At 35.8% G+C, this 13,477-nt stretch overlaps 1 protein-coding gene across 1 annotated transcript; it reads right to left on the reverse strand.

Annotated features, from left to right (window-relative positions):
- Window positions 1-216: 216 nt before the first annotated feature.
- LOC120169693 (ethylene-responsive transcription factor 12-like) lies at window positions 217-4,799 on the reverse strand. Its single transcript, XM_039177812.1, has 2 exons — window positions 4,223-4,799; window positions 217-226 (listed from the first exon to the last, which is right to left on the reverse strand). The coding sequence occupies exon 1, from the start codon at window positions 4,781-4,783 to the stop codon at window positions 4,292-4,294; it is 492 nt and encodes a 163-aa protein (XP_039033743.1). The 5' UTR covers window positions 4,784-4,799; the 3' UTR covers window positions 217-226; window positions 4,223-4,291.
- Window positions 4,800-13,477: the final 8,678 nt, after the last annotated feature.

A 13,477-nucleotide genomic window follows, 5' to 3' on the forward strand; every position in this document is an offset into this window, starting at 1 on the left:
TATTAATATGTACAAACTACACCAACGTAACTAGTTTTTGAGTAAGTTTTCATATTCTCCATTGAAGTTTCAAAAGTGACAAATTTGTCACTAACATTATTGATTGGTAGCAAAATGATCATTAACTTATCAATTTGTAACAAAATGGTCTATCTACCATCATATTCGATAAAATAATGGCGTGACAATGTTAAGAAAACAATTAACATTTAGTTTTGCCCCTAAACTATAGCTAAAAAAATCAAATTAGTCAATGAACAATGATTTTATATTTAATTTAACCCTAAAACTTTCTAATTTCAATTTTTTCCAAATATCCCACAACCTACACTATATTCTACTGCCTTCCTTATAAAATAAAAAATGACGAAGATTTAAAAATAGTTATATATATATATTCTTCCTCATTTTAATTTTTTAAGATGAGAGATTAAGATTGTTATTGTAAGAACACAACAAACAAAAAATTGTAGTATTGTTAAAACAAATGGAGTCAAATGCATCTATTTTACCTAATCAAAGAGACTAAGAAACACAAAAGCAACAAACAAAACAACATAGCTTCAAAACTTGTTAAAGAAGCTAGAGATGGATAATCATACATAGCAAAAAGTGACGCGTGAGAGTGAAGGATGGTTGTGTCTCAAAACAATAAATTGGAAACACTACGAGAATAAATAGCTACCAACAATACAGTCGACAATATAGAATCATGGTGTGATGTTAAAGATCAACAAGACAAAGAAAGAACAAGAACGAATACAAACCCTATGATACTCCAAGTGTTTACGTTTTGGACTATACAAGAGTTGTTATATGGTTAAGTTAGCAAACAAGCTAATGCAAATTAGTAACACATTACATCAATCAATAACTCAAATGTTTTCGTTTATTGATCGTTTTGGGTCAAATTATTTAGCTAATTTCACGTGTTTAATGATGACATTTCTATGTTGGTATTTTTTTGACTTATTGAATAGTTTATGGTTGTCTTGTTAGTTTGAAGTTTGCTATGAAAACTAATGCTAGTTTCAGACCTGCAATTGTCAACATGATTTTTCCTATCAAACCATCAATTGTATGTTTTATTGCTTGTTAATCACTCGTGTAAGCATGAAAAGAACATAAAATGTGCATAAATATAATCATAACTATTCTTATTGTTGGAAGTTGTTTTCTTGAATTTGACCATAGTTTAAGGATTTAGTAAGATTTAAAGATTATTAACATAAGTTCAAGTTGCATAATTTTCATTCACTTAATGCAATGTTACTTCATGTAAAACATTAACTAAGTTCAAATGTCAATTACTAACCCAAAAAAAAAAGATTTTTCCTTACAAACGTAAACACTTGGAGTATCAAAGTGTTTGTAAACTATTGTTGTTCTTCTTATTCTTTCTTTGTCTTGTTGATCTTCAACCTCACACCATGATTCAATATTGTTAACTCCATTGTGACAACTACTTGTTCTCGTAGTGTTTTCATCTTTTTTTGAGACACAAGCATCACTACGGTCTCACGCGCCACTTTTTGTCATGTATAATTATCCATGTCCAATTTCTTCAACAAGTTTTGAAGCTCGATTGTTTTGTTTGCTGCTTTCTGTATCTCTTTGTCTATTTGATTAAGTAAAATCGATGCATTTGACTCTGTTTATTTTAACAATATTGCAATTTTTGTTGTTGTGTTCTTTCAGCAACAATATCAACCTCTCATCTTGAAGAAATGAAAATGAGAAAGTATATATAAAAAATGAAAAAGAAACAATTTTTAAATCTCCATCATTTTATTATTTTTAAGGAATGTGGTTTGAATTTAGTGGAGATAGTGGGGTATTTGAAAAAAAATAAAATTAGAAAGTTTTGGCAGTAAATTAAATATAAAATTATTGTTCAATGACTTATTTGATGTTTTAGCTATAGTTTAGGGGTAATACTAAATACTAATCATTCTCTTAATGTTGTCATGTCATCATTTAACGAAGATGATGGTAGAGTGATCATTTTGTTACAAATTCGTAACGTCAGTGACCATTTTGTACAAATCTACAACATTAGTGACTAATTTATCACTGTTGAAACTTTAGTGGGAAAAATGAAAACATACTCAAACATTAATGACCATTGGTGTAATTTGCCATGTAAACATTTATTCAATATATTATTATATTATTCCATGAATGTGATTCATACATTTACTTTATAAACATATTAAAATAAAGATGGACAAACAATGATTGATATATCTAAATGCAACTCGCCAATAAAGATGGACAAACAATGATTGATTTATCTAAATGCATTTACTAAATTTTTTTGAATGATACGAAATTTGATGTCTCTTAAATAAAATTTTAAGTTTGAGCTTAGTGAATAGAGGAAACAATATAGGAAGAGTTTGTTAAAACATAGACTAGCCTATACTTAGACCGTTAAACAAATAGGTAGGACAAAGATGGAGGCGTATGTATATTGAGAGGGGACAATTGCTTTATAGTCCCTCTTAATTTTGGAGTTGGGTAAATTAAGTCTGGACTCAAAATTTTAGGTTTGATTGTTTTCTAGGTCATGTCAATTTTAAAACTAGGTAAATTAAGTCTTGGTTCCCCAACTATCTTTGGGGTCAAATTGCTTTTTAGATTCTTTTTAATTTTGAAGCCAGGGACTCTAGTTTAAATACTTCTCCATCAATTTTAAAATTAAAGCAAATTAAATTTGAACCCCTTAATTTTTAAAATTTAAATTTAGACCTTAATAATTATATTTAAACACTCAATTTATTATGGTTTATGACTTCCGTGAAAGTTCATCCCGACTCCAGTCTTAGGTTAAAGATACTTGTAATTTACATTAGAGAAAAGAGTCAACCCAAACTGATTTTAAACTTTATTAGAAACCCTTAAGACTAACAAACTCTAAGACCCAACCAATAGATGATCTAAAATTTTAATATAACGAGGATGCACTGCCGGCAATACCATTCATTGTTTTTCCTATGATTTGCCAAACCCTAATGCATGATTTTAGGAACAGGTGCAGTTCGGTTTACCCTAGCTTAGGTAGGCCGGCTTCAGGCACATCGTTGCTGCTTTCCCTTTTGTTTGTCAATGGAGGATGGCTACCATTTTAGGTTTTTACTTTTTCTTCTTCTGATGGATACCATTCAAAGGAAGACTATATGACACGAGACTGCAATGTTACGACACCTAATAGATGATATCATAATTTATTTTCTGTAATATGATTTTATAAAATTTTAACTTTACAATATTTACTTTTTAGATGTTTAAATATAATATATTTTATTAAATAATTAAAAATAATATATATTTAATTATTATTCAATTTGTATTTGTGTTAAAACGTGTTATAGAAACTGAAACAGATATGATTTTAACAACTTTTGTAAGAGGTTTTATTTCAATCTCAACAAATTTGAAAATTATAATAAAATCATCCAATTTTGTAAATAATTTCTTGAAAAACCATATCCCCTATTCCCCAAAACAGTCTCCTTAATTTTGGAATATCTCTTATGTATAACCGGGATCTAGAAATTAAAACTATAATACTCTATATGCAAATTCTCTTAATTTTTAATTTTATTAATAAATTAAATTTAATTTAAAATTTTTCTCAAAATAATAGCCATACAAATTCTTGATGAGGAGTCGCATGGATCCACCACTTGTATAACTAGAATCGTACCAAATTCGGGAGAATAATAGAAACCTAGAGAGTATAGACGGGTTACAGACTTTCCCACGCGCTTGAACAGGCGAATTGGTCTAATATAATAGGCTGCTACTTTTATCTAAACCAGGTCCCTTAACACGCGAAATATAATATGAATGCAAAATGCACACGCATGGTTCGAATTTTAACTGTGTATTTGCCGTCGCCAAGTGTACAATCCCCACTCTCAATACACCACCACGTGCTTCAACTTTTTAACTCTATTTAAAAATCAATTTCTGATCGTCCGATTAAGTTTCCAAATATCGCAAACCGACGATTGGATAGTTTTTCAACAAATAAATTTCAACCTGATTCGAAGCGGTAAAGATTTGGACTGTTTCGGGTGAGTTTACACTAAAAACGGCTACGACTCAGTTTGAGTACCGAGTCGGAAATGGAAACGTATGTACACAGAGTTCTTCACTTTGTAATATACTCTGATGATTCTGATACTAAAAGAAAAAAAAAGGATTAGCCAAAGACAACTAACGATCGTTAAAAGTTAAAATAAAAATAGAACCTTAAAATGCCTGAGAAAACAACATTTCACAGCTAGAGGGGTGGCGGTTCATTCAAATCAATAGGCAAACCACGTCGAACAATCCCCAAAAATGACGCCGTGGACCCATTTTCCGGAACCGGAGGACCGGTCGAAACACCAACAACACCGGTTGGTCCCGTCGATGGCATTTCTTTGATAACCCCAGTTTGAAGAAACTCACCCATGGTGGCAAAATGGTGGTGATGATGATGGAGAGCTGAAGCTAAAGGCCAACGACGGTAAGAGGCAAGATTGAGACCCAGAGAGAGAGCCGGAGGCGGAGGTGGAGGTACAGATGATGGGGTGGTGGGGAAGTTGGTTTTAGCTTTGGAACCGCGGAGGGATCGGGCGGCGCCGTCGTAAGCGAGTGCAGCTTCTTCAGGTGTGTCAAATGTACCCAACCAAACCCGAGTCTTCTTCCATGGATCGCGTATTTCGGCGGCGTATCTTCCCCATGGCCTCTTCCTTACTCCCCTGTAGTGTCCTTCTCTTGAAGACGACATGAGAGCTAAACAATGATAAACAGATACTAAAAACCCCTGCGGCTGTTTTGACTGTTTTCTTCGTTCCTTCATGACTCCTATGTATATATTCATGTGTAATTTTTTAAAGATAAAATAATATCAGTGACCAAAAATCCCATATAATATACGATTTTAACCAACTTTTTCCGGATTTGTCAAAATGACCAACAAAATCGCAATGCGATCGCTAATTCGCAACACGATCTCCATTATCGCAAATTCGCGTTGTATTTTCGCAATGCGATAGTTGAAAATCGCGTTGCGATGGTCTACAGTATCGTTGCGATTTTCCCAATTCGCAATGCGAATAAGTAAATCGCAACGCGAATTGGGAAAATCGCAATGCGAATAAGTAAATCGCAACGCGAATTGGGAAAATCGCAATGCGATACTTACTATCGCAATGTGATAATACAAAATCGCAACGAGATACTGACTTTCGCAACGCGATTCTGACTTTCGCAACGCGATTTACATAGCGCCATTCGTATTAACGCGTTTTTTTTTCAAATTCCAAACACGAATTTTTTTTAATAAATCGGAAAATGAACCGTCCACAGTAATCGCAACTCATAACCTCAAACCCAAAAACACAACACTCAGTCCCATCTCCATCTCTCACTCTCTACGGCGAAATCCGTCCCCATCTCCGAAGATTTCCGTCCCCATCGCCGGCGAAATCCCTCACAACCATTCACAGTCAAAAATCCCTCACAATCATTCAGAAATGGAAAATCAACCTCCGAGGGTTAGTTTTTTTTTTATTTTTATTTTGAAATTTTTGCATTATTTTAGGTTTTTCATATTGAGATTGATGATAAGTTTACTGGTAATTTCAATAATAGATTAACCATTTCACTTAGATTTCTTATTAAATTCATTCGATTGCTGCCAATACTGCTAAATTGTTTAGCCTGTGAAGTTAGTATTTGTCTTTGCTTTGTCTTTTGGTTGAAGTAATGCAGAAGAAGAATAGTTTCGAGAATGAAAATCGCAACGCGGAAATAACTATCGCAACGCGAAATAAAAATCGCAACGCGAAACCAAAATCGCATTGCGATTTTCATTTCGCGTTGCGATTGTCTGGTCGCGATAGTCATTTCGCGTTGCGATTCTCTCGTTGCGATAGTCATTTCCGCGTTGCGATTCTCATTATCTCGTTGCGATTTTCATTTCAACCAAAAGACAAAAACAGTGTTGCAAATTTTAGTTTCAAGAATAAACTACTATTTATGTTTATTGTTTTGTTTTTGGTATATCTTGACAGTGTAATTTTTGGTATATCTAACTTGGTATGTTTATTGTTTTTTTGTAGAAATTTTTTTCGGCTTCATTGACATTAAGGAATAAAGTTAGCCTAGCCACTACAATTGCTTCGAAGCTTTCAACTGCACAAAGAAAATTGTTTGAAGAAACCTGCTTCGGGCCATGGCTGAGAGTACAGCATCCGGGTGGAGATGCTAGTTTGACCCATTTGTGGCTTCAGACCATGACTAGCGATCTACCCGACAGTATACAACGTGATGAGGAAGAGATATGGTTTCATTTTCCACCGGCGTATACTTGTTTTGGGCGGAAGGAGTTCTGCTTAATCATTGGTCTACGATTCGGACACGATGATGTAGGCCGGTACACTCGTCATATCACCCGCCCATCATGGTTATCCAGGGTTTTTCCTGATGAGTCAATAGAGAAGCCGAACTTACACGTCGACGACATGAAGAAATTGTTTAATAAGAAAGATGGTTTTACTCGGATGAATGACGTCGATGTTGTCCGAGTATGCCTTCTACTACTTTTGTATGCCGGCTTTTTAGGCAGAGAGGCCAGACAACCTATTCCTCAGGAGCTAATATTATTGGTAGAGGACCTAAATGCATGGAATCTGTTTCCGTGGGGTTCGTATATATGGAAAGCTACCTGGACTAAGTTGTCGTCTGCCTTTGATGACCGCAAAAGTTTGCGGGGCGATGGGTCGAAATACACTTTGTCAGGCTTTGTTTGGGCCTTTAAGGTAAGAATTTCTATATAATGTTTTCAAAATTATAATTAATTATTTAACAATTACTAATGTTTGTTATTATATTGTTTGTAGATTTGGATATTCGAGGCTTTCCCCAGCATGCGGACATATGCATTAAAATCCTCATATGATATTCCTAGGGCTATTTCCTGGAAGAGGAAACGTATGTTGGATTGGGAAGACTTAATACCATATGCGACAATAAATAATGTAAGTTAACACAAATACTATCATATATAAACAAGTTATTAATAGTAGACGTTTAACTTTGTTTTAGTTTTTATATTTTTAGGAGGCCAACACTCCATTAATGAGACTGACACCCACGGAGGCTGAACTTGCCATTGATTGGTGGCAAGCTAGTCAGCGTTTTTTTGATGGCACGAATGATGAGCAGCCTCCACTTCCTCCACTTCGAGAGCCATCACCTATCCCGTCACATCATCGAGTCTCTTTCTCCGCCTTCACCTCATGATAGGCGACCGACAAAGATGCCACGACTTCTATCTCCATGTTCTCCACATCCACGGGATGAGTCAAGGGAGTTACGTGATGAGGTCAATGCCTTGCGTGAGGAGATCGGTACTCTACGCGATAACGATGGTGCATGGCGTGTGGAGGTGTCTACTTTACGTGGTGAGGTTGCCGCTCTACGTGAGATGGTAGTATCATTGCAGAATGAGGTTCATACTCTACGCAACGAGGTAAGTTTGAGATTTTCCATATTTAACTTGATGATAAATTTACTCGTAATTTCACTTAAATTAACCATTTCACTTAGATTGCTTAGTAAATTTATTCGGTTGCTGCCAAAACTGCTAAACTTTTTACTTTAACACTGTGAAGTTAGTATTTGTCTTTGTTTTGTCTTTTGGTTGAAAGTTTGAAATATATTTATCTTTGTTTTCACTGTTTATATATCATGTCTGTTTATTTACTGATATTTGTATTTTTATATTTAGCGGACCGATAAGGTGGATGCTTTACGTCGGGTTTTTCTTGCACGGCAGAGTTCACGCATCAGACGGCGTGCACGTGCTATTAAGTCTCCGTATACCCCAATAGTGCGAAGACACCGCAAGAAGAAGCCCGACTCGCCTATCATCCCTCAAGAGTCCACTCCTATCGTTGAAAAGGCTCCTATCATTCCTCGAGAGTCCCCTCCCACCGTTCAAGAGGCCACTGTCATCGTTGAAGAGGTCCCTCCCACCATTCAAGATCCCGATTCACATGGCGTCATATGTAGGATTCTTGAGAAACCCTCTGACGTGCCGGACATGATGGATTCAAGTTGGCTCTCGTATGAGTTACCAGCCAGTACCATACCGGTATCTGAAGAGAAGAGGAAAAAACTACCGGACACAATTCTGGATTTTGGGCTATCTACATGAGCGAAGCCAGGGGTGTTTCACTAACATATGCAAGCTCAATGATAATCTATTTGTTGCTTGATCGGTCTTGGTGGGCGTATTATTAGGGGTCGAAGACAATGGCTATTTCGATGGAGGGGTAAGTCTTATATTTTCTTATTTTTCATTTGATTATTTTTTTTGTAATTTATGTAAGTTACTAATATGTCTTTTTTTGTAAAACAGCATATCGATGCGTGGGTGTCACGTCTTCTAATAATTAGGAAACTTAAGGAAAATAAAAGAAATACACGGTATACAATTATGCCGACGTCTTTTAACGCCGTTCACTTGAAGAATCAACGAGATGAATCATTTGCGTTGGGCAATGGACAAGCTAAACTTTATCCTGCATGGTGGGAGGTCGATAAGGTTAGTGTTTATTTTAGATTGAGTTTAAAGGTATTCATAAATAAGTGCGCAAATGAATGAATTATTACTTATGATTGCAGGTGTTTATCCCTGTTTTAGAACGTAACCATTGGCTTCTCGTCGAGCTTCAGATCCCATCCCTTAAGGCAATAGTATATGACAGCATGATAAATTACATATCATTGGCTGATTTAAGAGATATTATTATGGAGCTCTTATTTGGCTAAATACTTGGATGCGATAAATTATTGGACTCGTTCTGGAAACAAGAAGCCAATGAAGCTCAATATTACAGTTAGTAGAGACGAGACCGCACCACAACAAACGAAAGGACCCAGAGGGGATTGTGGTCCTCTCGTATGCTTGGCGTTGGACCGTTTGATCACAGGAAGTATAAAGTATCTACCTCCCACCGATATAGATAGAGCTGCAGTAGGCTTGTGGTTTCGACATTATATGGCTAGATCGATATATACGAGACGCTGCCTACCTGCATCCGCGTTATAAAAATGTCCATAAACAATTGGTATGTTTATAGGCTTGTGGTTTGAAAATGTTTGGTTAAGTACCTAGAATTCAATAATTTGCTGTTTGTAGGTTTTAGATGTGTAGAAAGTGTTGTTTGAGCAAATGTTTGGTTTATGCAGGTTAATCTCAGAAGTGAGCTGCGTGAAAATGATGTATGGCTGCAAAAGTTGATTCAATAGTAGAAGTGTTATTTTCTCTAATAATTATTGCTTATTTTTTTATTGTTTAATTGATTTGTAAAAGGTGATTTGTAAAAGTTGATTTGTTTAATTGATGTTAACATAATTCTTATTTGTGCTTGTTTAATTGATTGAAATGTAATGGTTGATTTTGTTGATTTCATCTGCATTATGTTGAAGGCAAAGTACTATCGCAATGCGAAATGAAAATCGCAACGAGAGAATCGCAACGCGAAAATGAAAGTAACGCGAAATTAAATTCGCGTTACGATTTTCATTTCGCATTGTGATTCCCTCGTTGCGATTTTCATTTTGCATTGCGAAATTAGCGTTGCGATTTTCATTTCGCATTGCGATTTTCATTTCGCATTGCGATAGTAATTTCCGCGTTGCGATGGACATTAAGATGATTGCCTATTAAGTCATAACAACTGGAACAGATCATAGATATTTTCAAACTCAAGTTACTAATACATGCCTAACTGAAAATGTTAAAAGTTCACACATAAATCTACATAATACAACGTTTGCATTTAAAAATCACCTAAGTTAACAGTCCCAAAAGGTGAAGCCAGTTGTGATTGGGATTTTAAAGATGATTGCGATTTTGATTGCCTTTTTCTTGACACCATATGAGCTTTGGATTTTGATGATGATCCATTTTGGTAGAGGAAAGATGATTGTGATGGCACTGGTGATCCACATGTCAACCTTGTATGACCACTTTCCTTGTACCGACTACATGTCGATCTCTTCTTCTCTTCACCCTTAGACGGTATACGATCGTGACATTTTGGTCGGCCAGGTAGCCTTCTGTCCATGGCTGGTGGCAAAACTGTTTGTAAGTCATCTGGTATGTCCCACTCAGAAGGATGTGAAATAGGGTAGACAATCTCGGCATAAGTCTGTCGATATACTTCTGTAGTGTAGCAATCCATAGCGTATGTGCTTGAATCATCTTGGTTTAGATGAAGAGCAACTTTTATAACATGGCCACATGGATAACCAGATGTTGCCATTTCATACAACTACACGTCCTTGCATTTAGATCGACAAGCCCATTTAAGTTTATTATCCAGTACTTCAAACAAAGTGTTTGAACATGGTTCAACTCTCCATGACGTTGACTTCACAACACGTTTCGTTATCTTTTTTCAGTCCATGGTGTAACACGATGTTCCAATGTTCCTGTAAATTTAAATAAATAATACTTAGTAAAATATATAAGTTATGAATTCAAAGAAATAATACCTGCATGGTTCTTTTCTTGTAGTACCACTGTTGAATAGAGGCTCGAAAAAACTCCATTAACATAGTAATGGGTAATTTCCGGGAATGACGACTTAGAGCGTTAATTGATTCTGCACTATTAGACGTCATGAAACCATATCTTGCTCCAAGTTGATGTACTCTTGACCATCTTTCAAACCCGACATCTTCTAGTGTTTGAGCACACTGAGGCAAAACACGTCTTAAACAGTTTATATGCTTATTGAAATCCACTTCCCGATAAGCCTTTACAGCCTTCCAGTATTTCCATTTGTGCTTTTTTATACCAGCAGACCTTGATTTTAGATTTCTATACAAATGAACACCACAAAGTCCATGAAAAGCATCTGGGAAACACCTTTTAACAACGTTGTCAATTGAGTTTGCCCTATCGGATATGATTGTCAGATTGCTAATAGGACCTATGCAATCCCTAAGATGCCCATAAACCATGTCCATGAATCAGGTTTCAGATTTGCCAACCCCGTAAGCTATTGGCAATATCCCATTGTTAGCATCCATGGCTACTGCTAATAAGTTTACTCCAAGGTATCGACCTTTCAAATGTGCTCCGTCAACTATAATAACTGGGCGCATGCAAGTAATAAACGAACGAATCTACAAAATAATATACACAAGAAATATAATCATTTAAATGTGAAATGCATGTAACTAACAGAAATGAGTCAACAGAATTATATTGATTTACTAACCGCAGCACCAATGGCGATAAACAGCAACTCAAAGCGTCCATCTCTATCTGTTTTGATATGAGTTACCGACCCAGGATTTTTCAGCTTTAAATTGTGACAATAAGCCGACAGTTGGGCAAACGATGCTTCTAGCAACCCCCTCAACAATTCCAAGGCATAACATTTGGCTCTCCAAGCTTGAGAATATGATATACTAATCTTGAACCGAGCATTCATGTCAGTCATAATTTCATGTCCCCGATATACCCTGCCATTCAAAAACATTAACTCAGCCAGAAAACCACCCAACACCTTTTTGTTTGCCTGTCTATGGTGAGGAAAAACTTGGGTTCTTGAACATGTATGTTTATCAATAAAAGTCCTAACTTGAAACATTGCGCAATCTTTTATCCTCTTTGCAATCATACGCCACGTACAGTTTTTTTCAATCGTACACCTTGTTTTGAAACGATCTTTGCTTGATTTGTTAACTTTTAGTTGATAGCCATCTTCCACACATTTCGTATACAAAGCTATCTTCAAGTCTTCCTTTGTATCAAAACAATTATCTTTCTTGATACGAATAACTTTTGTGTAACAATCAACTGCTTTCTTTGCCAACTCTTCTTCCGGTAGCTGAAGTAATTCTGGCATATTCCAGTTATACTCCCGTGGCATTTTCTTTTCTACGGGGACTTTTTCTTCTTCTTTTTCTTCTTCAGGATTATATGAATTACAGAATGGATGTTCAACATGTTCATTCACAGTCGTAACTTCCTCCTCATTATCATCAACAACATCTTCCTCGGTAACGGGTGTTTCATCATCAAAATTCGGTATTGACCAATATCAAAATCATTACACGCAGGGTCTGTTTCTTCTTCTGAAACATCATCAAAATCCGTGTATTGACCAATATCAAAGTCCGGGTATTGACCAAGATCAATTTCGAATACTGACTAGTACTCACAATTTTTTCTCTTGGCTCATCATCGTCTAATTGGTCAATACGAAAACCGGAATTTGGTGCTGAAAGTTGATTTGGATTTGGATTAGAGAAAGGTTGTGGGTTTTGAGACCCACTTAGTTGATTACTACCCGCTACTGACCCAACAATACTACTTCTAGGTTCAACAACATACAATGTAACATCATCACTTGAAACATTAATGTAAGCAATGAATCGTTCAACATCTTCATTGTCAGTTAACAAATAAACTTTACCATTTCTCTGATAAGATAGCCTAAATCCACTTAGGGGCTCTAAATTCAATTTCTTTGAAACACGTAACATTAGGGTTTCATAAGTTAACTTCTTTAATGACAGTTTTAGTTGAAGATTCATGGGTAAAGGCATATATTGTAAAACACCATGAACATTCTCCCATGATCAACATTAGATGATTTTATGGTTGTAACTAAACAAACGAGATGCGAAACTAAGACCTGTTGCCGGATGGGGAAGGATGTCGTTGGATATAGGAACGGATGTCGTCGGAGAGAGTGATAGATGGAGATGGAATGAGTTGCGATTTAGGGATTTAGGTTATGAGTTGTTGTTGCTGCGTATATATACACAAAAATTTGGCTTGCGAACTAAAACCTGTTGCGAACTTTGAAACTCGCATTGCGATTCTATATTATCTCGTTGCGAAAGTCAGAATCGCGTTGCGAAAGGCAATCATTTGACCATCGCAATGCGAAATGCAAATCGTAACGATAGAATCGCAATGCGAAATGAAAAAGGCAACGAGGATTAACATGCATAAACTTTTAACAATTATTGAATTCTAGGTACTTAACCAAACATTTTCAAACCAAAAGGAGTATATATGTTAACAAAACTTGCATTATGTGTATTTTATGTGTGCACTTTAAACATTTTCAGTTAGGCATGTATTAGTAACTTGAGTTTGAACATTGCTATGATCTGTTCAATTGTTATCACTTATTAGACATTCATTTGACTATCGCAACGCGAAAATGGCTATCGCAACGAGAAATCGCAATGCGAAATGAAAATCGCATTGCGATTTTCTCGTTGCGATTTTCATTTCGCATTGCGATTTTCTCGTTGCGATAGCCATTTCGCGTTGCGATAGTCTGTTTTTCCTTCAACATAAAGCAGATTGAAAATCAACAAATCAACTATTACATTTGAACACAAATTATATACACATCAATTAAACAAATCAACATTT

This window comes from Hibiscus syriacus, unplaced genomic scaffold, assembly GCF_006381635.1.
Source record: "Hibiscus syriacus cultivar Baekdansim isolate YM2019G1 unplaced genomic scaffold, ASM638163v2 tig00111769_pilon, whole genome shotgun sequence".
Lineage (NCBI taxonomy): Eukaryota > Viridiplantae > Streptophyta > Magnoliopsida > Malvales > Malvaceae > Hibiscus > Hibiscus syriacus.